This window comes from Apteryx mantelli, chromosome 31 (genome assembly GCF_036417845.1).
Source record: "Apteryx mantelli isolate bAptMan1 chromosome 31, bAptMan1.hap1, whole genome shotgun sequence".
Lineage (NCBI taxonomy): Eukaryota > Metazoa > Chordata > Aves > Apterygiformes > Apterygidae > Apteryx > Apteryx mantelli.
The window spans coordinates 818277-842676 of NC_090008.1; the positions used below are offsets into that span (position 1 = coordinate 818277).

Below are 24400 nucleotides of genomic sequence, written 5' to 3' on the forward strand. Positions count from 1 at the left end.
CCCCTGCCGCACGCAGCCGCCGCGGGGCAGCGCCGGGGGCAGAGCCCCCCCCTGCGAAATGCCCAGCTGCTGGGGGCCCTGCAGGCCGGGAGCGGGGGGTGTGTGTGAAAAAAGCCCCACGGTGCAATCGAAACGGCTGGGAACCCCGATTGCACCGGGTTTGCACCGCCGTGGCCGCTCCGAGCACACGCACACGCCCTGGATGCCTTGTAAAAATAAGGGCCTGGATGCGGTTGTGACATCTGCCAGCTCCAGGAGGGGAATGAAAGGCGGTGACGCAGCGGTGAGCTGTTTGCCTGCAGGGGCCGGGAGGGATGGAGGGATTCCCACCCTCCCGCGATGTTGCATCAACGGCACCGGAGCATCTCGCCGGGGCCAGGCTCCCTTCCTCCCGACCGCGACGAGAAGGAAGTCGGCCGGGAGCGGGGATGACACACGGCGCTTTTCCCCGCGCTCCAGCCCCAAAGAGGCCAGGTCGGCTGAGCAGGTGGCTTCTCTCCATAACGTATCGCCTCCAATTTTGCACCTATAAATGCGCAGCTCCCAATAAGCCCCGTATCTTATCTCGGCATCAAATCTCTGGGCCATTGCTCTAGCAGACGCGCAGGGGTACAATTTGCCGGGACAATTAATTATGGATGTAAGTTTACGAGCGCAGCTAGCAGCCAAGAAGCGCCTTATCTGCCCCGGCGCATCTGGCGAAGGCTGGGAGCTGGACCCGGCCCTGCTCGGAGCCGGCGCCTGGGCTTCCCGCCGTGGCAGGAGCCGGAGCCAGGCCGTCCCGCGATCCTGCCTTTAGAACGGCTGCTTTCGGTTAAAAGAAATGGTGCCCGCAGCACTGCCGGGAAGGCGCCCGGGCGGCGCCGGCCTCGCCGGCTGCGGGCGCGCGGGGCGGCGGGTGCCGGGGCGGGGGCGCGGGAACGCGCCAGGGCACCGGGAGGCCGCTGCCGCCCCCGCAGGGGTTTCGGGCTGGCGAGGTGTTTAATGGCCGGGAAAGGGCCGGCGGGGACCTGCGGCGCCTGCACCGGGGAGGGCGGTTGCAAATGGGGCAAAAAGCGGGGAGCTGCACCGCGCCGGGGAAAACGGGGCGCGAGCCCCTCGCCCCGGGCGGCAGCCGCGGCCCCGGCCCAGCACTGCTCGCGCCAGCCCGGCCGGGTGTTGCAATTGGCTGGAGCCTCTTCCCAGGTGAGCCCCAGCCCGGGAACGCCCCGGGAACGTCAGCAGCTCCCGGAAGGGCGGGAGCCTCTTTAAAAGCCAGGCCGGGCCCTGGCGATATGGGTGCAAGGTGAGGCGAGAGCGGGTCCCGTTGTGCCCGCGCTGCAAACCCGGAGCGAGCCGGCAGGGCACGGATACACGGAGCAGGACCCCCAGGCGAGGCCAGGTAAGGGCCCGGGCTTGGGATGGGAATTGCCCCTCGGGTGAGTATTTAGCAGGGAAAAGCCATGTGCAGCGGCAGCCCCTTGCGTGGCGGGACGTGCCGGAGCAGGTTGGATGGGAATACCCTGGAGCCGGAGGGGAAGCAGGGGCCGGCACAGGGCTCGCTGGGGGCTTGCAAAAGCCATCGGCGTCTCCTGTGTGCAAAGAGCCTCGATGTGCGGCGAATGCCTCGGCTCGCCCCACGGGACCGGCTGCCGCCGCCGAGCCCCCGGGAACGGGGCGTTTTCCCTGGCTTCCCCACGGCAATGCCGGGCCATGGCAACGCCCAGCTGCCGGCCCCGGCTCCGGATCCCAGGGCTTGCAAGGAAGGAAGGAGAGAGGCGAGAGAAGAGGGGTGACGTCGGGCATGGAGACCCGCGTCCTGCCTGCGTCTCCGGGGGTGGCAGGCGGGATGCGGAGCTGCTGGCGAGCCCCGGCTTGCCCGGCCGCTCTGCTTCGCCCCCGCCGCAGCCGCACGGAGACACCCACATCCCGGAGCTGAGCCGGGATGCCCCAAGGATGGGCTGGGCACGGGCAGGAGCCAGCTCCAGGGTGATCCCACCCTGGACGGGGATCCCACCCTGGGCACCGCGACCAGGGGCCGGGGCTGCAAAAGGACGCTCCGTCTGCAGACATCGTCCCCCCATGCCGGTGGGGCCGGGATGGCGCTTCCGAGCTCGCCCTGCGCCTGCAGGGCCGGCGCAGGAAAGAGCCGAGGCCGGGCCACGCCACGCAGTTCCCCTTCCCGTCCGCACGCATCCTGCCTGGGATGCAGCCGCCCGACCCCGTGACGGGGTCCATCCTGCTGGGCCCTTCCGTAGAAAAGCGCTTCCTGGCAGGGGGGCCGCAGAGGGAGGCTCGGACGTCCCCGCTTGCGGGCAGGATTGGATCCCGGGGCTCGGGGGGGGGACTCTCGGCTCGGGAGCAGGTAAACCCCTGCGGACGAGGGCCGGAGCCCGCGGTGCTGCCGGCCGCGGAGCCAGAGGAGGGCCGGCCGGTAATTCCTGCCCTCGCACCCGGGGCTGCTTCCCGCCCGTCTCTCCCAGCCCCATTCCTGGCTAATGAGCCCTGGGAACGGGCTGCCGGGAGCCGGCGCCGTGGGGCCCCGCGGCCCCGGCGCCATAATTGGGACCGCGGCCCCCGCGCGTGGGCGGCCGGCCCGGGGCGCAGGTGGGGCGCCCGGCTCGGGGCGGACGCTGCGCCGGAGCCAGGGCGGCTGGCACAGCGCGGCGGGCTCAGGAGGGATTTGGGGGTGAACCTGTGGGAGCAGCACCGGGGGGTCGCGGATGGTGCTTCCCCCGGGATGCGCGGCGCCGGAGCGCCCCGCGCGTCCCCTCGCCGCGGCGGGAGGACAAGGGGGTGCCGCGGCGTCCCCCACAGCCCCGTCCCCGCAGGCGACGGCGGGCGGCGATGGCGGAGGGCACGGAGCTGGAATGGGCCATCCAGATGCTGGTGAAGAACTTCGACAAGTACTCGAGCCGCTGCTGCTGCTGCCGCAAGCCCCGGCGCATCAGCAAGAAGGATTTCCGCAAGATGCTGAGCTGTGAGCTCAACCACATGCTGACGGTGAGGCCGGGCCGGGGCGCGCGGGGCGGGTGCGGGCGCGGGGGCCGTCGGAGCCGCCGGCGTGAGCCGCCCCGCTCTCTCCCCGCAGGACACCGGCAACAAGCGGGCGGCCGACAAGCTCATCTGCGACCTGGATGAGAACAAGGACGGGCGCATCAGCTTCGAGGAGTACTGGACCTTGATAGGCGGCATCGCCAGCCCCATCGCCCACATCATCCGCCAGCAGGAGCAGAGCGTCAAGTACACCAAGTAGCCGCCGCCGCCGCCGCCGCCGTGCCCCCCTCCCCGGGGGCTGCCCCTTCCTCCCGCCGCGCCGCCCTCGCCCCCGTTTCTCCCCCGTTCCAGCCCCGTCGGCGCGGCGCCCCCCGGCACGAAGCCCGAGGCAGGTCCCGCCTCACCTGGGACGCAAACGGTGTCTGGTCTCAGCCCCCCCACGCTGCCCCGCTGGCAGAAACCCCGCGGCTACAGGGATTCCCTCTTCCCTTGGGGAGCTTGGCCCCCTTTCCCCAAAACCCCCACCCGGACTCCTTGGGAAAACGGCGCCTTTCCCTCCCGTCCAAGCTGGCAGCGGCCCCCGGCGCTGCCCGGTGCTCGGGGACCCGGCCGCCGTCGGGGGGCACCTGCCTGGTTATTTATTGCAGCAATAAAGTGTGGAGGAGCAGCGGGTCGCGCCGAGGCTCTGCCTTCCCGGGGGGGGGGGGGACGGGACCGGGGGGGGACCGGGGGGGGGACGGGGACCGGGGGGGACCGGGGGGGGGTGTCTATTGCCCCGGCCGCCGCCGGAGCGGAGCGGCGCTCGCCGCGAGGGGTCAGCAGACACCGCCGCCTCCCGGCTCCGGCGGCCCGGGGGGGCCCGGGGGGGGCAGCGGCCCCGGGGCGGCGCCTCGGGCCGGGGAGGAGCGGGGCAGCGGGGGAGGAGGAGGAGGAGGGGGGGGGGGTTTGGCCTCCCTGATCCCGCCCTTTCCAGGCTCGGGCTTCCCCAGGGATCATCCGTGGGCAAAGGAGCTGCGGGCGCTTCTCCGCGGGGACACGGGGGGTGGGGGGACACGGGGGCCCCCGGCCCGACGGGGCGTCGCGTCGCGGTCCAGCTGCGCGGATCCCGATCCCCATCCCGATCCCGAGTCGCGGCGCCGCCTGGGGATTTTCCACTGGGAGGAGACTCAAGGGGAAGGAGGAGGGGGGGAAATGCCAGGGCCTGGGGGCCGAGCCCTCCTCCTCCTCCTCCTCGCCAGCCCCCTTGCAGCCGCCGCCCCCTCGAGCCGAGCCGAGCCGAGCCGCGCCGGGGGTCCCGGGGGGGCGGCGGGGCGCGGTGCCCGGTGCCGTCCCGGGGCTGAGTCAGGCCGCAGGAATCCTGCTCCGCCGGGGCAGGGCCGTGCCGTGACTCAGGCGCCTGTTTGCGGAACCCGGCTGCGCCCCGCTGCCGTGGGAGTGGGGGCTCCTGCCGCGACCCGCCTCGCCTGCAGGTGCGGACCGGCTGCTGCCCATGGGGCCGATCCCAACCCCCCCCTGCTCCGCACACGCTGCCCCGTCGGACCCAGGCGTCCGGGCCGGGGCTCGGAGCCGCGGCAGCTTCCCGTGCTTGTTTTGGTCGAGGCCGGGCCCGTCGTTGTGCGCTTCATGTGCCTGCACGGGTGCTGGGCAAACGCCCACGCGCAGGGAGCCTGGATGCTCCCGGAGCCAGGAGGGAGATGCCGAAGGGCTCCAAGGGGTTAGCAGGGCTGCCGGGGGGAAACGCACGTGCCAGGGTGGTTTGTGCGCCGGTGCACGGCGCTGGGACTGCCTTGGCCCTGCAGCAGAGCTGGTTTAGGCTGGACCTTTCCCTGCAGCAGGGCTCGTCTCCCACCTGCGCCTTGGGGAAGCGGCCGCGGGGCGGGTGCCCGGCTGCTGGCAATGCCCGGCTGCACCCCTGGGTGCTCCTCCCGGAAAGCCTGGGGACGCTTTGCACGGTGCCACGTGGCAGAGGAAGGGCTGCAGGGCCCCGGGGGTGAGGACAGGGCCACCAGGCTCTGCAGCTGCTCCCAATTTCGGGAGCTCAAGCGCTCGCTCCTGGCCGGATCGCCCCCGGGCACCAGCTGCTAGCCGAGTCCTGGCGTGGCATCAGGCACGAGAGGAGCCGAGCTGCCTGCCGCGCCGGCAGCCCTTCGGCAGCTCGGAGCCCCACGCACCCCCCCGGGTTCACCGCGGGGTTACCCTCCGGCTCGTGTTTCTTTACCCGAGGATTTATGCCGGCTCCCTCCTCCTAATCAAACAGGCTCTCGCGGCCGTGCAAACACACCCGGGGGCTTTGCGGGAGCCCCGGGCGGCTTCGCCCGCTCCTCTGCCCTCGCCTGCCCTGCAGATTTGCCGGCCCTGGCTGCAAATCCCGGCTCCCCTGGCCAGTCTGAGCCCGCGGCCTTGACGAAACCCTGCTCCGGCCTTGCCCATGCGGCTGCGCGCTCGCCTGCACCGGGGCCTGCCGGCACGCGGGCGCCCCGGGAACGTCCGCCTTGGCGGGACCGGAGCGGCCGCGAGCGCCCAGCAAAGGCGGCAGCGCTGGGGGGCCAACAGCTCCCCCCGCCAGCGCCCAAACCCAACCGCCGCCCGCTAACCGGATCACACGGCCCGCTAGGCAAAAACGAGGCGTGGGCGAAACCGCTGGCGCGGAGGCGCTGGGAAAGCCCGGGGGCTGCGCGGGCAGCGCCTCCCCGGCCGGGTATAAGTGCCCCCGCGCGCGTGCGCTGGCCGCGGCACCCGGCTCCTCGCAGCCCCCCGCGATCGGCGCCCACCCCGGTGAGTCTTCTGCTCCGCGCGGTTTTGCTTTCCGCCCCTGCACCCGTTGCACCTCGGCCGGGGGTGCCGGAGGGGCCGCGCCGTCCCCGCCTGACCCCGGCTCCGCGCGGCAGGAGCCGGCGATGGCGTGTTCCCTGGAGCAGGCGCTGGCCACCATGGTCTGCACCTTCCACAAGTACTCCGGCAGGGAAGGGGACAAGTACAAGCTCAGCAAGGCCGAGCTCAAGGAGCTGCTGAACGAGGAGCTGCCCGTCTTCGGCAGCGTGAGTGGTCCCGGGAGGCGGCGTTCCGCGGCTCGCGCTCCGGCCGGGGGCCTTCTCCTTTGCTTTGGGATAACCCCAGAGGGACGAGCCGCGGGGGGGTCCCTGCGCTGCGCCAAGCGCCCTGCAACGCTCACAGCCCACCGGCGACGCGCGGAGCAAGCCCCGGCCAGAGGGACGGGAGGAACCGCAGCCCTGGGGAGGAGGAGGAGGAGGAGGAGGAGGAAGAGACCAGGAGGACCTGGGCTGGAGCAGGCGCAGCTCTTGGGCTCAAACGGAAAGGAAACTTGGCTCTTCTCAGACCCACAAATCGTCATAGAAATATTTTGATTGGCAAAAAAAAAAGTTGTGCTCTGATTTCAGTTTATCTTCCCCCTTTTTTTTTTTTGCGCTTCCCCTTGTGGTTTCCAGTTTAAATTGGGAGGGGGGAGGTGAAACCTACCGACAGATTTTTTTCGTGATCGGGAATGACATTTGCTATAGCCACGTGCAGAAGCAGCCAGCACGCCCCAACCGCGGGCAAGTCCCTGCGCTCCTGAAGGCCCCCCCTTCCCACGGGGACGGGAACCCCCCCTTAAGAGCAGGGAGGCACAGGAGCCCGGCCGGCCGCTGGGATCGCCGTGGGCACGAGCGCCAAGTGCTCGAGCCCTTTTTGCACCCTCCCTTGCAGCAGCGGGGCCCCGGGATGGGTAACAGGGGCCTGCGGCTCTGCACCCCCTAAACCCCAGCCCCACGTTAGGCGAGCGCGCCGTCACCCCCGCGCCGGCCGCGTCCCCGCTGACCGACCCCGCTCTCCTCCCGCGCAGGGGCAAATGGACGAGGGGGAGTTCAGGAGGATCGTGAACGACCTGGACCACAACAAGGACGGCGAGGTGGACTTCCAGGAGTTCGCCTGCTTCATGGCCTGCATCGCCATGGGCTACCACGAGTTCTTCAAGGATTGCCCTGGCAAGCAGCCCCGCAAGAAGTGAGCCCCGGCGTCCCCCCTCCGTGGGCACCGTGTCACTGCTGGGCTTTTAATAAATAAATAAAAAAAAAGCTTCCTAAAGTGTCCGAGTGCATCTGCAAGGGGCTTCTCCGCAGGGACGGGTCTGGACCCAGCGTGGGGCCGTTAGCGCAGAGGTGGCATCAGCTGGGACGAGCGCCAGCAGCCAGGCCAAGCGCCCGGCCGGGTGACTCACCGCTTTCTCCAGCAGGTTCTTCCCTCCCCTCCCCTCCCTGTGATTTTCCATGCTGCAGCTCGGAGCCGGGAGACGTCGCTGGAAAACTTTGAGCGAAGTTGCTCAAAGCCGTTTCTGAGCGACGCACGCAGCCCGGCCGATCAGCCGGCCGGAGGCAGCCCTGCGGGAAGAGCCGTAGCACACGCTTAACTCGAAACACATGAGCGTCTCGGAGCCCAGCCTGGCTCGGGGCTTAGCACGAGCCGCCCCGGACAACGCATCGAACGCGAGCTTGGGGAGCGAAAGACCACGTGGAGGAGCCGGGGGGGGAAAACCAAGGCTCCTGCAGAGCATGAGGGCCACAGCACAGGGAAGAGCCGTTCCCGAGCGGCTGCAGGAGACCCTTCCCCGCAGCCCCCTCGGGACGCGGAGGAGCCCGTCCCGGGGTGCTGCCGTGCAGGAGCCGGACCCGAGCCTGCCTCGGCCTCCCCCAGCCGCCACGGAGCGGCGGGTGACAGCGGTTTCCGGGCCCGTTGCCCTGCGATACTGGCTGGGCAGGATGTGGCTCATCCCCTCGCAGCTTCGGCAGCTCCTGCAGGTCCAGGCTTGCTTGCAGGGAGCGTTGCTGCTGCTGCTGCTGCTCTCCAGCCATGCTCAGCAGCCCCAGACCCCGGAGAAACAGCCCTCGGGCTGGAAACACCTTTGCAATGCTTCTGCCTCGCTGCACAGCCAAGCCAAGCCTACCCCCCCCCCCCCCCAGCATCTCCCTGCTCCCCCAGCAGCTCCAAACCCTTCCCTCTGCCGTCCTGCTCTTTATAAAGGCAGCCGGCCCCCGGGAGCCTCTTCCCCCGCCCCAGGGATCTGCCCCAGCTTGCACCCGTTTCTTAATGGGGAGACGAGGCCCAGGCTTGGGGCTCTGTTTGACCAAAGTGGTCCTTAAAGAGAGCCCTCCCCGCGGGGGGGCCGGTGCTGACCACCTCGAGCAAGGGACGTGGCCCCGGTCCTCGCACCCGGGTGCACGGCGTGGCTTTTCCCACGCGCGTCCCTGCTTCGCCCCCCCCCCCCGAAGGCTCCCGGGCAGCTGCTGTAGGCAGCAAGGGGGCAGGAAACCCCCCAAAACGGGGCTGGGGTCCTTGCGGGACCCAGCGCTGCTCCGGAAGCAGTCGGGAACCAGGGAAGGGCCGTGGGAGCCGGCTCACGGCGGGAGCACGGGGAAGGCTCCTGCCGTGACTCACCATCCCCGGCCCTTCCCCAAGGCAGGCATCTCTGGGGACATGGCTTTTCCCAGCTCCGGAGCTGGACTGCGGCTCAGGGCCCTGCCAGCCGCTGCGTTCCCAGTGGAAACCCCCTCCCGCACCTGCCCCTCTCTTTTTCCTGTGGGTTTTTCCCCGTTTTTCCTGCCCCGGTGCCAGCGGCGGCGGGCGCCTCTCTCCCAAGCGGGGCGCTGGGCTCGGCGCGACTCGCAGAGGAAATTCCCGGCGTGCGGGCAGCAGGATGCGCGGAGAGGAGCGCGAGCGCCGGGACGCAGGGACCGCGGCCGCGGGCTTTCCCGCGCGGCTCCCTGGCACATGCCGAGGCCACGCAGCGACCAAAATAGCGCCGCGTTACACAACGAGGCGCCGCGCCGCGCCTGCTTCGCCGTTAGGAAACGGAGATCCCGGCACGCAGCGTTAGCTAAAAACAGAGAGGAAAAAAGAAAACAAGCTCCAGCGCTGCCAAAGCCAGGAACAAACCGTGCTGGGGGCTGCGCGGCTCCAAGCGCCGCCGCTGCCGGAGCAGGGCTGGCAGCTGGGCCCAAGATGCCTCTGGTTTGGTTGTGATTTCCGTGGTTAGACTTGCTGCACCGAGGGAAGAATAAATGCTTGTGCGCAACGTGCTGGCGGCGACAGCTCGCTGCAAAGGGGTCGGCGTTGTTCCCGGGAAGGGGTGGCGTTTTCCTGGGATTTCGCTGCGCACGGGGCATGGAGGGGCTGCCAAAGCCCCCGTGCATGGCATCGCGCTCCGCACTGGCATCTGCCCCCGGCTCAGCGCCCGCAGCCGCCTCCGACCCTCACCGTGCCCAAGAGGCCGGTTGTGCCCCCGTCCCCCCTCCTCGGCTGGGGGCCCCCCAGCCCCTGGCCCAGATCTTGCTCTTTTTAACCCAAAGCAGCCCCGAGGCGCCCTGGCCGGCCGGGGGAGGGGCAGGACGAGCCGGGGGGGGGGCTGCGCTGGGGGGCCGGGGCTGCCCTCGGGGTTTCCTCTCTTCTCCTGCCAGCCAATGCCTGGACGGACGCTGGAGCAGCGTCGGCCCCTTTCCATCGCCGTAGCGGGGGGGCGTCCCCGGCGGGGCTATAAATGCGGCGGCCTCGCGCCGGCTCCGCTCCCGCCCTGCCTTTCCTCCAGCGTGTGGTTTGAGCTGCTGGTGAGTTGTTTTTTCCTACGATGCTCTGGCGTCCCCCGCTCCGCCGTTCCTCCAGATGTTGCTGTGCGGGGGCCGGCGGCTGGCAGCGCGAGGCGCTCGCTGCGGCGGCCCCCGGGAAGCGTGCGCCCCTTCCCGGCCCTGCTCCAGCCCAGAGACGCGGGGATCGGGGGTGGCCGCTGGCTCCTTGCCACGTTTCCCCCTCCGCCTGGCTTTTCTCGGCAGCGCCCAGCCCGGCTGCCGGCGGGTGGATTTGGGAAGGAAACGGTGATGCATCCCTGTGCATGGGGTGGGCGGGGGGTGCCCGGCCCGCACGGGGGGCTGCGCCTGGGGGGACACCGCAGGCCCTGGCGCGGGGTTTCCCCAGCTCTGTGTCCTCATCCTCTCCAGCTGTTCGCACTCCGCAGACTCGCCGGCATCCCCATGGCTTGGCCGCTGGAGCAGGCGCTGGCCGTGATGGTCTCCACCTTCCACAAGTACTCGGGGAAGGAAGGGGACAAGTACAAGCTCAGCAAGCAGGAGCTCAGGGAGCTGCTCACCAAAGAGCTGCCCAGCTTCATCAGCGTAAGTGTCCAGAGCTGGGGCCCTGCTGCATCCCACGGGCCACGCCGGGCTCCCGGACACCTGGGCCCCTCAGTGCAAACATCCCGGTTTTCCCCATCTCTCCCCTCTGCAGAAACAAACGGATGAGGCTGGTTTCCAGAAGCTCATGAGCAACCTGGACAGCAACAAGGACAACGAGGTGGACTTCCAGGAGTACACGACCTTCCTGGCCTGCGTGTCCATGATGTGCAACGACTTCTTCCAGGGCTGCCCGGACAAGATGCCACGCAAGAAGTGAGCCCGGCCGCCTCGCCGCTCGCCGCCTCTCCCTCGCCGCTGTCACCCCTGCCCCCTGTTCCTCAGATTCTTTAAATAAAGGTTGCTTTAAACAAAGCCCTCTGCAAGCAGGTTTTTTTGGGCTGGGGATGCGGGCTTGGACGCTGTCGCGCCCTGTTTCCCCGCAAACTTTCACCTGCAGTTTGCAGGAGCAGGTGGTGCTGGACGGCGCCGCTTCGGAGCTGGATTTTGCCCTTGGGGTGCCGGAAGCGTGGGCACCTCGCTCCGGTGAGCGTGACTCGCCTGGGAACCGAGCCCTGCGGCTCTGCTTGCTGGCGTGAGTCAGCCCCGCGGCGGCACCCTGCCCGGCGGTGCCCGGCCGCTCTCGGGCCGTGCCAGCGTTTGCTCACTTTATTACCCTGCGGCTGCGCAGGGCTCGGGATGGGGGGGGGGGCTTTGCCCCGGGCTAAAGCCTCCCGACAGGCTGCGAAGGGCGATAACGGGGACAGCGAACCACTCTTTCGTCCCTAATTATTAATGACTCGCGGGCGCAGCGGGTCCCTGGTGCTCGGCGCTGCGCAGCCCGGCGCCCGGGGGCTGTGCAAGGGAGGCGGCGGGGGCGGCCGGCAGCCCGGGACCGGCCCCCCCCCCCCCCCCCGGGTCCCCGGCCGCTGGGGCCGGCGCCGATCGCGGCCCGGGGGCGGTCTGGCCTCGCCCGGCGCGGGGAGGGGATCGGGAGCGGCTTCCCGGCCCCCCTGGCGTGGGAGGACCCGGCCGCGGCTATAAAAGCGAGGAGGAGCCGGGCGGCGCCGTCGCTGCTGCCCCGCTCCCGCTGGTAAGTGGCTTTTGATTTCCTTTCCCCTAATTCCCCCCTCTCGTCCCCCCCCCCGACGGCCGCGGCCGCCCCGGGGGGCTCCGGATGTGCCCGGAGCCGCTCCAGATGTGCCGCGGAGCCGCTCCAGATGTGCCCGGAGCCCGGCTGGAGCTGCTCCCGGGCCGCGCAGCGGAGCCGCCCCTCTCCCCCCCCCCAAACCCCCTCCCCTCCTCGCACCCCGCTGACCCCCCGCTCCGGCCCGCAGCCGCCAGCCATGGCCGCCCCCCTGGACCAGGCCATCGGGCTGCTCGTGTGCATTTTCCACAAGTACGCGGGGAAGGAGGGCAACAAGAACACGCTGAGCAAGAAGGAGCTGAAGGAGCTCATCCAGAAGGAGCTGACCATCGGGCCGGTGAGCGCGCTGCATCCCAGCCTCCTCCTCCTCTTCCTCCTCCTCCTCCTCGCCGCTGCCGGGGTCTGGGTGCATGAGACGGACCCGGAGAGCCGGCGTGGGCAGGGGGCAGCGGTGCCGGGGGGGGCCGGGAGCCGCCCCGTCACTCGCAGGGCCCAACGCGGATGCCGGCACTTTGCAAGGCGGGGGCGAGCGCGGGGGTCCCCACCCGGCCGCATGGAGCGGGAAAGCGCATGGGGGCTGGGGGGGGTCTCGCGGCATCTCCCGGACCCGCATCCCGCCTCCCTGCAGCAGCGGCTCCGGCTGGGATGGGCAGGATGGGGCAGCGCGTCCCGGGAGCGATGTCCGGGCCTGCAAAGCGGGGAGGCTCCTCCGTTCCCGCGCGGGCGGGCGCGAGGGGCGGCTCGGCATCGTCCCGCGCCCACCAACGCCTCCGTGCTTTTCTCCGTGTTCCAGAAGCTGCAGGAGGCCGAGATCGTGGGGCTCATGGCGGACCTGGACCGCAACCAGGACCAGGAAGTGAACTTCCAGGAGTACGTCACCTTCCTGGGCGCCCTGGCCATGATTTACAACGAGGCGCTGCAGGAGTGCAGAAAGTAGAGCCGGGCCGCGGAGGGGCCCCCAGGCCTCCTGGCGCCCAATAAAATTCCTTTTTTGTAAAGTTTTGCTGCTGTGTTTGGGGTCATTTTTGAATCTAAAATAAATGAGGGGCCGGGGCCGCGGAGGAGGGGGAGCCGCCGGCGGGAGGGACGGAGGTGGGAGGCCAGCGAGGGGCTGGCTGAGCCGCAGCCGGGGCTCCTGTCCCGAAGGGCCTGATCCGTCCATGCACCCGCTGGGTGCTGGTGATGCCCTGCCCATTCCCGGGACCTGTGGGGGGGGGGATGTGGTTCCCAATTTGGGCTGTGCGGGGTGCCGGGAGGAGGTGCGGGGAGGGCCTCGCTTTCTAGGGAGAGATCCTGAGCAGGAACATGAGCGCAGCCCGTTTGAGGGCTGGGGGGGATTTGCAGCGGGAGAATGGGGAATAATGTGGATTTTTCCCATCTGGGATACCGGCTCTCTGCGTTCCCTCCCCGCGCCAGTGGAGGGTGCAGGGGCTGCTTCCGAGGCCCCAGCTGCCGGGAGGCAGCAGTCACCCCAGCGTCCCCATCGGCACCAGGAAGCAAAAACCTCTCCAGCCCCCCCCCCCCCCCCCCCAGCTCAGGGAAACACCTGGCAGCATCGCTGCATCCGCATCCCGCATGAAGGGGATCCCCCTGCCCCAGCTGCCTTTCACGTCCGGGGTCTTTTTTTGTGCCTGATCTGTGATTTTTGCACGTCACAGGCTGGTGTGACTGTGCGGGAACGGGGCAAATTTCCTGGGTGTCCCAGTCTGCCCCTGCGGATCCGCACCCCGGTTACTGCCCTCCCGCCTCGCCCTCGGGGCCGTGCCGGTGCGGACGCCGATGCCCCGCGGCAGCTCGTGCCCCGCGGCCGGAGCAGGGCCCGTGCCGGAGCTCCCGGCGTGCCCAGGCGCGCTGCGTGCACGGCCCATCCGACGGCAGATGGCAGCACCAAGACCGGCGGCCGCACGCACGTCCGTTCACGCCTGCCCGGCGGCGCACGCCTGCCCTTTCGCGCCTCCGAAGGCGGCACGCGCGTGTCCCTTCGTGCCTACCCAGATGGTGCATCTGTGTCCCTTCCCGGTTCCTGCCCGGCAGCCTGCCTGGCTGCTGAGCGCCCGCAGATGCCGGAGCTGGCTCCGAGACGCCACCGTGGGCACGTCCCCCGGCCGGCTCCTTCCCACCCCTTCCAGGACGATGCTTCCCAGCATCCCGTTGAGGACAGGGCTGGCGTCACGGCGGAGGTGACAGCGCCTGCGCAGCAAAACCAGCGAGTTATTGCCAGGGTTTGAAAGGCCCATGTGCCTGTCCGAGCCGTGCCGGGTCCAACCACGCATGCCAGCGACCGGGAGCCCGCGGCGCTCCGGCGAGCCGGGCCGTCCCCGGCGCCGGGAGCGGGAAGCAGTTGCCCGTGCCCTCGTTTTCCATTGGGTAGTGATAGCCGGTGCTGGGAAATGATGCTCCGAAGAGTGTCTGGCTAATTTCCGGCACGCAGACAAGCCCTGATTTGTAACATCTTTCTTGGCTCCGCAGAAGAGCTGTTGAGAAAGAGTTTCTGCAGGGCGCTGGTTTATGGTTTCGGAGGGTTGACCAAAGGAATGAGACCCATCTCCCCACCCCAGCACCCAGACAGCGGGCTGGGGACGGGACGCACGACATGTCCCAGCGGGAAAAGCCGGTGCTGCCACCCCCTGACTCACTAGAGACCCTCAGCCGGCGCCTTTCGTGCGCTCCAGGAAAACCCGTCTGTCCGCAACTCCCCAGCTGCCGCAAAGCTGCCGGGAAAGGCCCCGCTCCGGCGCAGCCCTTGCCCCACCGCTGACCGGCCACGCCGGCTCCCCGCAATCCTCCCGCTTTGCGTTTCCTTGTTTTGCCCTAACAAGTTTGGTGCTTCCCGTGGCGCCTCCCTTGTTGAGCTCCGGGAAAAATCGGTTCCTGGAGCCAGGCTGGAAATTGCCGGCTGGGCGTGCTGCGCCGCCTTGCACAACCGCCGGGGTTATCGCCCTTGAGGAAATTTGAGGGTGTCACAAATCGTAGCGCAGGGAGAGCGTATAAAAGCCACCTCGGCTGCACCGCGCATTCACCGCGCCTGCCTGCTGCTCTCGGTGCACCGCCGTCTCCGCACGCCAACCCGGGACACCTCGCCGGTGAGCGGGTCCGCACGAAGCGCTAGCCGCCGGCCGAGGCCGGGGTGCTCCTGCTCCTCCGGCGCCTCCGAACGGTTTGCTTCCTTCTCTTCCCCAGGCACAGCAAGATGAAGACCGACCTGGAGCTCGCCTTGGACTGTGCCATCAACATCTACCACCAGTACTCCGTCAAGAAGCCCCTGGACGACTACCTGAGCAGGGGGGAGTTCAGGGCGCTGCTGACGGAAAACGCCAAGCCCTTCCTCACCAACACCAAGCCGGTAAGGGCGAGCGCGAGCTTGCCGGGCGGTGGCCTCCCGGGGGCACGCGGGAGCCCGGGAGCAGCCCGAGGGGGAGGTGGATTGCTAAGATGTTCCTGAAACTGCTCAGCCTTTGCATCGACCCCCCCCAAGCTCCCGCAGGGACCGGGCTGGGGGGCGGTGGGCGAGCCCCGCGGGGCGATCCTGCGCCCTGCCGTGCTTCAGCTCGGCTCTTTTTTGGGTTTCTCCTGCTGCAGCCTGGCCTGGGCATCGATGCCTACATTGACCGGCTCTTCGTCAAAGCTGACCACAACCGCGATGGTCGCCTGAAGTTCACCGAGTTCCTGACCACGCTGAATCTCGTAGCCATCGAAGCCCATAAGAGGTCCCACCAGCATCCCAATGAGCCTGGCCACGGCCAGGGCCAGGGCCAGGGCCATGACCACAGCCACGGCCACAGCCACGACCATGGCCACGGCCCCCAAAACTGAAGCGGTTCCCGGGGTGACCGTGCCCATGGGCTTGTGCTCTTCCTGCTCTGTTGTTTGCTTCTGCCCTCGGTATTGAAATAAAATTTCTTTCTCCAAGCACCAAATGCATCTGCGTCCTGCTGTGTCTGGTGGACGCGCTGTGCACATCGCCCCAGCCCGCAGCTGCGGGGGTTAAATGCAGATTGCACGGGGAGCAATGGGGAGGGGAAGGTGGCCCAAGGGGGACTCTGCTCCCTGCAGGGCGGGGAGCCAGGACGCCTGGGCCCTGCCGCCGCGTCTCCTCGCAGACCAAGGGACGCGCTGCCTCGGGGGGGGCTGGTTTGTGCAGTTCCCGCGCCCGGCCTCGCCGCAGGCTGGGATCCCGACCGCCGCACCGCCGCGGCTGCACGCTCAGCCCATGGGACGGGAGGCGAGGAGACGGAGCGGAGCCGCACGGCTGCCGGAGCCGACGTGACACAATAGCGCTATTGTCCCAGCTGCGGCAGGGCAGCACGGTCCGGCGGCTCCCGGCCTCGCGGCACGTCCTGTCCCGCGGCACCCCACCACCGCACGGACCGGGCGGACTGCCGGGAGCCGGCTCAGGCGTCCCGGCCAGGGCTGCAGGCGCCGGGACAGGAGCAGGGCCTGGGGGCTTGGTGCTCCTCGGGCTCGGCCCCGCACTGCTGTGACCTCTGCAGGAGAAACCCACGGGTTTTTACTGATAGCAACACACTTGCAAGCCACCCCGGGGACGGGAGGCCCAAGAGGAGAAGAGGGTCTCTGCCCTTTGGGAATTGCCCACTGTCCAAGCGGGAAACCCGCAGCCCCTGGAGGTGTTGAGGCTGCTGGTGCAGGATGAAACCAAGGGCCTGGATCACGAGCAAGCACAAGTGGGGTTATTTGCTCCTCGTAGCACGGCTCTCTGCATATTACCATGGGGGAGCAGCTCTCTGCCCCCAGGGCTGGTGGGGAAACCTCAGCATCCCCCCAGCTCCTTGCAGCAAGGGGCCTCTCACCCACCCAAGGCACCTTCCCGGAGGGCATCGCTCCCCTTCCGTCCCTGCTCGTGGTGGAGGTCGGCGCAGCCTCCGTTTCCCCCCTGGGACCGGCCGGCCGCCCCACGCCACAGCAGGAAGGTGCCGGTGCACAGGGCAAACAGCCCCGGCTGCGGCTTTGCAAGCCCAGCTGGGGAACGAGGATGCAGTTTCGGATTGCCAACAGTCCCCAAGGAGAAGAGGGGGAAGATAAGGAGACAATAAGATGAGTCAGGGACAGCAGGACAAAGCTCACGCAACAGATTTTCATGCTCCCCCCCAGGGCTTGCAGAAGCACCCTCAAACAGGAATGGTGACCCTGTCAGGTTTTTTTTTTTGTCCCTACCCTCTTCCTGGAACCTACTGTGCTATTTTTACATCTCTTCATAGTGTCTTCGTCATTCTTCCAGTACCTGTTCTGCTTCCAGTACCTGTTCGTGCCCTGCAAGAGTGGTGGCATTGACCTGCTGTTGCAAAACACTTGCTGGGTAGTATTCCAGCTTGCGAGGACCCAGACAGCCGTTTTTCTTGTTTCGAGCCTGGTTTCCTCTGCAATGTTTCCAGAGAAAAAGGGAAACAAGTGGCACAAGCAATGTGCTAGAAAATCACTGGGAAAAGTAACTTATTGAAAGGTAGATACAACCTTCATCATTGCTGGTGTTTAACCAGTTAGTACTGCAGAAAATGCAGAGCCCGGGATCACATTAAGAGCAACAGTGGGAGAAAGCTGTCCTCCTTCCGCCGCAGTCCACCGCTCTTCAAGAGCGGAGAGGACAAAAACTCTCAGAACGTTACAAAACCTGCAAAGTTTCAGCAAGTCTTGTCCAAATGCACTTGCTCCTTTGGGGGTTACAAAAGCACATCCAGCGTTTCCCCCGCGCCGCGGCCCCTCGGGGAGGGTGGCGGGGCGCGAAGGGAGCCTTTCCGTGGCCCGGCGGGCGCTACCGGGAACTAGGCGCAGTGGACTGAGCCAGGGAGGGGTTCAAAACCTCCCACCTTGTAATTTCCAGGTACTGGAAATGCTAATTCAAGCTGCTGCTTGCCGCAGGTGTGTCCCGCTCGCTGATGAAAGAGGGCCTCGGAGGTGTATAAAAGGGCAGCCCGGGCTCTCGGATCACCACAGCCAACCCGTCCTCTGCAAACCCTCCTCGAGACCAGGGTAAGTGACACTGCAATGGCTCTTGCAGCTCGTTAGAAGACGAGGGAGAAGCGGGTTGGCGCGTCAGTCCACGCCGTGCATATTTGATCTCAGGGCCACGCTTCCCACCTGGGCAGGGGGAGGAGGTGGTTTTGGCTACGACAAGGCTTTTTGCCATTAAAAAACGATGGCGTTTCCATGTTGGGTCTAGTGCAGGCGCTCCGGCCGGCAAGGAGAGTGCCCTTCGTGGGTGTCACCTGCGCTGAGAGCAGGGGCTCCCTGCGCTCGTGTCCCCGGCGCGGGAGGGTTTGCAGCCCAAGGGGATGGGGGAGATGGAGATGTGCAGAGCCCGTCACCGAGCCGCCTTCGCTCCCTCAACTTCAAGCCACCCCTGCTGCTAGTGGCGCATTATAGATACGCGACTGCAACCCGACGGGTTTGTCCGACTCGCCTGTAAAATGCCTTCAGGCCAGCAAGGCTAAGCCACTTCCTGGGCAAAGCTAAAATTAGAGGTGGTTGAGTGAAGCCATAAGACGGTGATATTCCTAAAACCACTCATCATGCGCTCGGCGTCAGGGAGCTGCTAATGGCTCGTGGGCACGGAGGTGCTGCCGGCGGGGAGCTGCGGGAGCGCTCCGGCCTCGCTGCAGCCCCCCTCGGGGAGGGGATTTACCCCGGTGGGTGCCTGGGTCGAGAGCATCCACCTGGCGAAGGGGCTTCGCCCCGCACCCGACGGCCGCAAGGTTTCTCCGCAGGTATCCCGAGCGCCCAGCCATGTCCGCCACCACCCTTTCCCAGCCCCGGCAGTTCCCGGGAAACTGCACCCTGGAGATGGCCCTGAAAGGCATCGTGGACATCTTCCACCGCTACAGCAGCAGGGAGGGCGAGCTCGACCTGCTCAGCTACAAGGACTTCCAGTCGCTGCTGACCGAGCAGGCGCCCACCTTCCTGGCAGCCTGCGTGAGTGCCGCAGCGGCGCGAGCCGGGCGACGCTCCGGAGAGCGGGGAGGCTCCGGGACGCACCCCCTCCCCAGGGCTGGGCCGGGAATCCCGCTCCGCGGCTCTGCCCTTCCCGTCGGTCTCGGGGTGACCGCAGCCCAGGGAGCGGGTTTGTGCCCCGAACCAGCGTGTCCGTGCCCACGCGGAGCCACCCGTGCTCATCCCACCCGCACGCGCAGGGAGGGGATCGTGCTGCCGAGGGGGCTTGGGGGGGAGCATCTCCATCCGGGGTGTTATTTAGGAGCTAATCGCAAAGCAAAGGGGGTCACGATGACTGCGCAGCTTCCAAACGCTTCCCTGGGCGTGCAAGAGCCCAGCTGGCTCCGTTTCCACCGGCGGGTCCGCAGCCTGGGGGGAAGCAGGCTAACGCACCCCCCCCGTCCCCCCCCCCCCCCCCCTTGCAGGACAGGAACCGCCGCGGCTACCTGAAAGAGCTCTTCAAAGAGACCGACATAAACAAGGACCGCGAGCTGAGCTTCGAGGAGTTCTGCATCGTCCTGGCCAAGGTGACCGACGACGCCCACCGCATCATCCACGGGAGCGACCGCTGCGCGCCGGAGACCGACTGAGCCCGGCAGCTCGACCCGACCGGCTCCGCCTGGGACAACCGGGCTCTAGCTACTGTCCGTCTGCTTGAATCTCTCCCGCTCATGAGACAATAAAGCATTCCTTGAAGTTCGGAGTCCTTCCCATCCCGGCGCTTCCGTTCGCATCCGTATCAGTGGTGTGGGAGGGCAGGTGACAGGGGTGGAGGGCTCGTCCTTGCCGCACTTCTCCCCCTGTCCGTGCTGGACACAATCACCCATGGGCAGGAAAATGCATTAACACCCACATGGACAATTCACACCCGGACACAGTCTCCACCACGAGGACAAGCCAGGGGGCTCTTAGAAAAAACTACATGCAGAACTCGCTATGTACATAATGAGCTTCTACCCCATGGGAAATTGAGGTTTAAATTTTTCCCCCTGAATCCCAGTGAGAACTCAAAATTCAGAGTTTCCCACAAGGCTCCTGCCTGAATCCCTGCATCACCTGTCATCCAGCGGAGATCAAACGCTGGGGAAACAAGCTGCCCCGGCCGGGGGGGGGCAGCGCAAGCGGTGCATTCCCACGGAGCACGTTTCCCATCTCGGGGGTTTCCAGCAGTAAAATATTCTGACCCGAACCCTGGTGAGCTCCAGCAGGGAGCGAGGGTCTGGACCTCGGCAGGGCTGTGCAGCAGTGATGCCCATGGACCGGGGGTGAAGGCAGCCATGGCCCCACATTAAGCTCTCCCAGCAGACCGGTTCCCTGGGCACTAAACGCCCTGGGATGCCGGCCCTGCTCCTCGCAGGCTTCCCCCTCCCGGCTGCGCTGGGGCGAGCGCATTCGGCTGCTGCCGCCCCGCGGGGCCGAGCACGCCGCCGCCCCGGTGCAATCGCAGCAGCGGCGGCAGAGGCGAATGCAACGCTCAGATCCGCCCCCTGCAGAGCCGGCTCCCGGCTCCCCTTGTGCTGCCGGACGGAGCCGGGGCCTGCCAAGCTGCGGCGAGCTGGGAGCCGCCCGACGTGACCGAGCGCCTGCTTGTGGCCTGAGCCAGAGGGCAGGGCCGTGCCTTCCCCACGGGACTGCCCCGGCTCCTGCGTCCCTGCAGCTGGAGCGTCGCCCATCTAATGCCCCTCAGCAGCAAAAGCCACCAGCGGCACCCAGGGCTGAAACCAGGTCCAGGGGCTGCTCGGCCAGAACTCGCGTCCTGCTCTGATCCTGGGCTAAAACCCACGGTGAAACGTGGCCAACCGTGCCGTGACCCTCCCTGCCGTGCCCGGCCCTGCCTCAGCCCGGCGCTCGCCCTTTGCTTCGCCTGCCAGTAAATGCATATTTTGAAAGCGCTTTGCAACCGCTACCGAGCACGGGGTGCCCGGCCAGGGCTCTGCTCCTCAGGGCAGGACCTGCCTCGATTGCCTCAAACCAGATCTTTCACTCGCCGTGACTGTAGGATGGCTCGTGCCTCGCCTGACACCCACTTCCCACTCGTTCCTCGTCACAGCTTCAGGGAGCCGACGCTTGCTCAACTCCCGCAGCCCCGGTGCCGGCTTGCAGCTCGCGGCCGCTGCGGGGCACAAGGGCTGGGGGCTCCCCCTGCCCCGAGGGGGCTGCAGAGCCCAGGAGCGGCCCCATCCCATGGTCCGTAACCCATCCGATGCCCCATGTCCCATCCTCGCCAGGGGCGGTGCTGCTCCGTCTCCGGGATGCTAAAATGACAAGAACTGCAGTTTCCTGAAATTGCCACAAAATTCTGCAACTGCGCTGACGGTCCCGAGCACCCTGTTGTGAAACGCCCCGTCCCCTCCCCAGCTGTTTCGTGCGCCAAAACACCCCCGTTGTGAAACGCGGCGCATCGCCCTCGGCGAGGGCCGGCGTCCCGCGGGGGCTCCGGCACCGGGCTGCCGCGTTTGCGGCTCGCTGCGGGCTGTGCACGGCCCCGTTCCGGCCTGCGCTTCGTGTCCGAGATTAGCATCACGTTCGGCAGGTTAAACAAACCCCCGAACCCTGAGCGAGTCAGCTGAATGGGCAGGGAGGGCTTTTAATAAAGCAGCACTGGAAAATCCTGTTTCGCTCCTAATCTTAGCCGCTCCGAGCCAAACCGTCTGCAGCCGCTCTCCGCAGCGCCGAGATGAGCACGCAGCCACGCGGAGCGAGGGCTCTGCCGTTCAGCAGGGTAAAAATACACCTTTGGGCCCCACCCGGCCTCTGCGGTTTGGAGGAACACCTTGGGTGGGGAAAAAGCAGCTTTGGCACCGGCTGCTGCTAACCGCAGAGCTGAGCCGGGTTCCTGGAGCCCAGCCAGGCTGGGAACTGCCCCGTGCCGCTTGCGTTTTGAGGATAGCTGCTCGCCCCAGGGCGCTTGGGCCCAGTGCTCAGCACCAGCTGATGGCAAGCGGGAGAAACGGGGAGGTGACTCCGCAGGTCCCCTTGGCCTCCTGGCATGAAAAGCAACCCCAAAATCGGAGCAGGAGAAACCAGGCCAAGTTAAAGCAGCAGCCGAGGGGATTTGTGCTGGGAGGTGGCACAAGCTGCACCCCAGGAGCCCAGGTCAGCGATGCCACCATGCCCCAGACGCCTCCCACGACATCCGCAGGGACGTGACACACCGATGTTGCGGGAAAAGCCGCAGAGACCCCTTTTAAGGAACTACCTCCAAGGCTTAAGCAACGCACAAGTATGTCATGACCATGGAGTGGAATTGGATGAAACAGAAGCATTTCACAAGCGGGGGGACGGCACGGCCGGCCAGGCTATAAAAGATGCCGCTCGGCGAGCGTCTCCACTCCAGCCCGAGTCCGTCTCGCCGCTTCGTCAAGATGAGCCAGGTGAGTGCAAGGGCAGCGGGCTGCTGGCCGCCGAGGTCTCTTGATGCTCTTTTCTAGGTGCGCATAGGAGCTTGGGGACAGCTCATTTCGCACTCAGCACCTGCATCTCTGCTCAGGTTTTTCCAAGCCACCAGCTATGTTGGTGGCTCCAGTTTCACCTGTTCAGCTGGAGGATCTTCCCAACAGGTCCTGCCTGGCAGAAGGCATTTGAGAAAAGCAGCTTTCCGATGTTATCTTTAGTTGCACATCCCAGAGCAGTTGCAGGCAAAGACCACAAACCCCTTCAGCCTCCCTCGGCTTGTAGATAAGAGCACACCAAAACAAACAGCCCTAATCTGCTCCGACACCAGGACGACCGTAAATAAAGCCAGGCTGCCTCCTCCCCCGGTGCAAAGCAGGCGGTTATGCCGGAGCCTTGCTGATTTACATCAGCAGACCTTCCCCTCTCCCGGGGCTCCTGAAGTTATCCCACGCAATCCTTTTCCTTCCAGGCCTGCCAGACACCCCGGGGACCACTCTCTGAGCTGGAAAGGTCCATCGATACCATCATCGATGTCTTCCACCAATATTCGAGGCGGGAGGGGGACAAAGACACCCTGACCAACGCGGAGCTGAAGCTCCTGATCGAGAGGCAGCTTGTGAACTACCTGAAGGTGAGCGGCGGTGAAGCCGGGTGTCGTGCACCCTGCACAGGGAGGGAACTGGGCTGCGCTGCCGCTTGCCAAACACCCTCCGCCAGCTGCCGTAAAGGTGGAGGAGGAAAACGCAGCCCTGAACCTCTCGAGCCCTGAGGCGGTGCTCAGGGCTGGGCTGCGCGTTGGCTTTCCGCAGCATTGCCGACGCGCAGGGCAGAGCTGTGCAGCGGTCTGCTGCGGCGGGCGAGGGCAGCCGGGCCACGGCGGGACGGGGCTGCTCGGGCCGGCGGGCGCCTGCAGCCGCCCGCGTTATTAGCAATTGCCCAACTACTCCTTTGCCATCTAGATGTGAAGGAGCCAGAACTACAAACCGAAATGCATGTTTTGTCACAACCCAGAGCAGAGGGTGAAGTGCTTTTAAGCTGTCGCCAAGCGGAGATGCACAGAGAAAGCGGTTCATGGCTACGAGCGGGAGGGGGACATTCGAGCTGGTCTGGGACCCAGCCGTGCCTGACGGGGCTTCACCTTCCCTCTTTTGTCCTTCCTTTGCAGCACGTGAAGAACCAGGTCTCCATCGACCAGATCTTCAAGGACCTGGACACCAACAAGGACCATCAGCTCAGCTTTGGCGAGGTGATGCTCCTCATCATCAGGGTGACCATTGCCACCCACGACCACCTCCACTTCTGCGAGGACCAGCAGCATGGTCAGCAGCATGGCCAGCAGGGCCAGCAGCATGGCCAGCAGCAGGGCCACCACCACCACCACTGAGGCGGGCCGCGCTCACCGGCACCCACCGAGCCGCAAAGCCGGGCTGCCCCCACCAATCTGCTCTGCCTCCCTCTCTTCTTCCCTCCTCTCAGGTCCAATGGTTTTGCCACCGATTAATAAAGATTTGCTCAGGCTGTCAAAGCTATTCTGTGTGTCTGTGTGTCTCAAGGCAACAAGCCTGCACCTTCCTCTCTCCCCCACCATGGGTTAAATTAAGCAAACTGAGGTTTGAAATAGGACACAATTTTCTAGGGGCAAGGTGGGAGCTTGGGGACAGCAAGGGAGGGAAGAGCAGGGCTGGTTGCAGGGGCGTCCATGGTGCAAACCTCCACCCTCCCCATTGCAGTGGGCTCCGTAGCTCAGGGCAGATGGGATAACTGGAAAAGCAGAGATCTTCTCAAATTAAAAGAGCTCCTTTCGGGCTGGAAGCATCCTACGTCTCCGCTAGGAGCACACCACAGCGGTGGGTGAGCGAGGGAGGGGATGGAGGAGCAGCCCGCCCGGTGCGCTTCGCTCCGCAAGGCCCTGCTGGAAGGGAGCTGGGGCAGCGACCGCACCGCTGGCTGTCCCTGCACCGGATCAAACGTCCCTGGCTAACAGCACAACCACCAGGAAGGGCGCAGGCAGCACTCAGCTGCAGCTGCTTTTGCCAGGCCTGGCCCAGACCCAGGAAAAACAGCAAAAACTTTTACCTTGGCCAACTAGTGCTTTTTAGTATACTTCAGATGAACCAGGAACACCAGAGCCAAGCTCACACCGCCTCTTCGGCGGTGCTGGGTATCTAATATAGCAGCAAACGTTTCGGAGCTGGGGCAGGGAGCGTGCCAGGGCGATTTCCCCAAATGCATCTGCCAATGCCAACCAGCGCATGCTGCTGCTCGTCCGCGAGCTGGGTGTGCCAGGCTGCTGCGGCCAAGGCTTGGGTTCTGCTGCCGCATTTCATGCGGACAAGAGACAGCTATCTCCATGCCTTACTCAACACAGCGCATCTTGGCTTCGTAGTGAGGAGATAATCTGTTACTAACCACTGCTTTCAGGAACAGGCAGCTGGGAATCCCACATAACGCCAAGCTGCCTCGCACCACGAAGGAAGCAAGCCTGGCTATTGATCTGCCAATGCATTTTTAGAGGAAAAAAAGGAACAGTTGTGATTTCCTAAGGGTGAGTCGAAATCCTGAAATCACCCCATTCTGTGAAGAAACTCGCCGCAAGCTTCCCAAAAGCAGCGGCACTGAAGCAAGCGCCCCGTTTTGCACAGGGCCGCCACAAGTTTGCTTCACAGCGGCTGCCCAGGTTGCTTCAGCTTCCTTTGGACGGATTTTGACACGTGAAGTGTCTCAAACGCCTTCCCACGAGGGAGAAGGCATGCACTGGCCACAGCATCCCCTCATCCAGTGCACC

The 24400-nt window shown here is 66.4% G+C and overlaps 7 protein-coding genes across 11 annotated transcripts; all 7 read left to right on the plus strand.

The window, feature by feature from the left end:
* Positions 1-1209: 1209 nt before the first annotated feature.
* On the plus strand, positions 1210-3643 carry S100A16 (S100 calcium binding protein A16). 2 transcript variants are annotated; one of them, XM_067313353.1, is made up of 3 exons: positions 1210-1381; positions 2811-2982; positions 3071-3643. In XM_067313353.1, the coding sequence occupies exons 2-3, from the start codon at positions 2827-2829 to the stop codon at positions 3233-3235; spliced, it is 321 nt and encodes a 106-aa protein (XP_067169454.1). In that variant the 5' UTR covers positions 1210-1381; positions 2811-2826; the 3' UTR covers positions 3236-3643. The 2 variants fall into 2 exon arrangements, with proteins under 2 accessions (XP_067169454.1, XP_067169455.1); XM_067313354.1 differs by lacking the exon at positions 1210-1381 and adding an exon at positions 2272-2344.
* Positions 3644-4312: 669 nt separating this feature from the next.
* On the plus strand, positions 4313-7033 carry LOC106484283 (protein S100-A4-like). Of its 3 annotated transcripts, XM_067313351.1 has the most exons (4): positions 4313-4445; positions 5234-5751; positions 5865-6014; positions 6818-7033. In XM_067313351.1, the coding sequence occupies exons 3-4, from the start codon at positions 5874-5876 to the stop codon at positions 6980-6982; spliced, it is 306 nt and encodes a 101-aa protein (XP_067169452.1). In that variant the 5' UTR covers positions 4313-4445; positions 5234-5751; positions 5865-5873; the 3' UTR covers positions 6983-7033. The 3 variants fall into 3 exon arrangements, with proteins under 3 accessions (XP_067169452.1, XP_067169453.1, XP_067169451.1); XM_067313352.1 differs by lacking the exon at positions 5234-5751; XM_067313350.1 differs by lacking the exon at positions 4313-4445 and having other exon boundaries at positions 5080-5751.
* A 2464-nt stretch (positions 7034-9497) lies between these two features.
* Positions 9498-10505, plus strand: LOC106484282 (protein S100-A4-like). 2 transcript variants are annotated; one of them, XM_067313355.1, is made up of 3 exons: positions 9498-9572; positions 9960-10133; positions 10246-10505. In XM_067313355.1, the coding sequence occupies exons 2-3, from the start codon at positions 9993-9995 to the stop codon at positions 10408-10410; spliced, it is 306 nt and encodes a 101-aa protein (XP_067169456.1). In that variant the 5' UTR covers positions 9498-9572; positions 9960-9992; the 3' UTR covers positions 10411-10505. The 2 variants fall into 2 exon arrangements, with proteins under 2 accessions (XP_067169456.1, XP_067169457.1); XM_067313356.1 differs by having other exon boundaries at positions 9504-9572; positions 9977-10133.
* A 619-nt stretch (positions 10506-11124) lies between these two features.
* On the plus strand, positions 11125-12280 carry LOC136990961 (protein S100-A6-like). The gene is made up of 3 exons (XM_067313311.1): positions 11125-11223; positions 11468-11614; positions 12071-12280. Exons 2-3 carry the CDS (start codon positions 11477-11479, stop codon positions 12212-12214), a joined length of 282 nt encoding a protein of 93 aa, XP_067169412.1. The 5' UTR covers positions 11125-11223; positions 11468-11476; the 3' UTR covers positions 12215-12280.
* Positions 12281-14244: 1964 nt separating this feature from the next.
* Positions 14245-15181, plus strand: LOC106484288 (protein S100-A12-like). Its single transcript, XM_013942445.2, has 3 exons — positions 14245-14360; positions 14458-14620; positions 14857-15181. Exons 2-3 carry the CDS (start codon positions 14468-14470, stop codon positions 15088-15090), a joined length of 387 nt encoding a protein of 128 aa, XP_013797899.2. The 5' UTR covers positions 14245-14360; positions 14458-14467; the 3' UTR covers positions 15091-15181.
* Positions 15182-17203: 2022 nt separating this feature from the next.
* LOC106484290 (protein S100-A7-like) lies at positions 17204-18915 on the plus strand. The gene is made up of 3 exons (XM_013942447.2): positions 17204-17262; positions 17997-18201; positions 18645-18915. Exons 2-3 carry the CDS (start codon positions 18016-18018, stop codon positions 18807-18809), a joined length of 351 nt encoding a protein of 116 aa, XP_013797901.2. The 5' UTR covers positions 17204-17262; positions 17997-18015; the 3' UTR covers positions 18810-18915.
* A 2624-nt stretch (positions 18916-21539) lies between these two features.
* LOC106484285 (protein MRP-126) lies at positions 21540-23144 on the plus strand. The gene is made up of 3 exons (XM_013942443.2): positions 21540-21593; positions 22085-22246; positions 22781-23144. Exons 1-3 carry the CDS (start codon positions 21585-21587, stop codon positions 22997-22999), a joined length of 390 nt encoding a protein of 129 aa, XP_013797897.1. The 5' UTR covers positions 21540-21584; the 3' UTR covers positions 23000-23144.
* The last annotated feature ends 1256 nt before the right edge of the window (positions 23145-24400 follow it).

Excerpts from the sequence above, each read along its gene's own strand:
- S100A16 (XM_067313353.1), top strand. The coding sequence starts at position 2,827 with ATGGCGGAGGGCACGGAGCTGGAATGGGCCATCCAGATGCTGGTGAAG. Across the intron at positions 2,983-3,070 it reads AGCTCAACCACATGCTGACG|GACACCGGCAACAAGCGGGC; the intron begins GTGAGGCCGGGC and ends CTCTCCCCGCAG.
- LOC106484283 (XM_067313351.1), top strand. The coding sequence starts at position 5,874 with ATGGCGTGTTCCCTGGAGCAGGCGCTGGCCACCATGGTCTGCACCTTC. Across the intron at positions 6,015-6,817 it reads AGCTGCCCGTCTTCGGCAGC|GGGCAAATGGACGAGGGGGA; the intron begins GTGAGTGGTCCC and ends CCTCCCGCGCAG.
- LOC106484282 (XM_067313355.1), top strand. The coding sequence starts at position 9,993 with ATGGCTTGGCCGCTGGAGCAGGCGCTGGCCGTGATGGTCTCCACCTTC. Across the intron at positions 10,134-10,245 it reads AGCTGCCCAGCTTCATCAGC|AAACAAACGGATGAGGCTGG; the intron begins GTAAGTGTCCAG and ends TCCCCTCTGCAG.
- LOC136990961 (XM_067313311.1), top strand. The coding sequence starts at position 11,477 with ATGGCCGCCCCCCTGGACCAGGCCATCGGGCTGCTCGTGTGCATTTTC. Across the intron at positions 11,615-12,070 it reads AGGAGCTGACCATCGGGCCG|AAGCTGCAGGAGGCCGAGAT; the intron begins GTGAGCGCGCTG and ends TCCGTGTTCCAG.
- LOC106484288 (XM_013942445.2), top strand. The coding sequence starts at position 14,468 with ATGAAGACCGACCTGGAGCTCGCCTTGGACTGTGCCATCAACATCTAC. Across the intron at positions 14,621-14,856 it reads TCCTCACCAACACCAAGCCG|CCTGGCCTGGGCATCGATGC; the intron begins GTAAGGGCGAGC and ends CTCCTGCTGCAG.
- LOC106484290 (XM_013942447.2), top strand. The coding sequence starts at position 18,016 with ATGTCCGCCACCACCCTTTCCCAGCCCCGGCAGTTCCCGGGAAACTGC. Across the intron at positions 18,202-18,644 it reads CCACCTTCCTGGCAGCCTGC|GACAGGAACCGCCGCGGCTA; the intron begins GTGAGTGCCGCA and ends CCCCCCTTGCAG.
- LOC106484285 (XM_013942443.2), top strand. Across the intron at positions 22,247-22,780 it reads AGCTTGTGAACTACCTGAAG|CACGTGAAGAACCAGGTCTC; the intron begins GTGAGCGGCGGT and ends CTTCCTTTGCAG.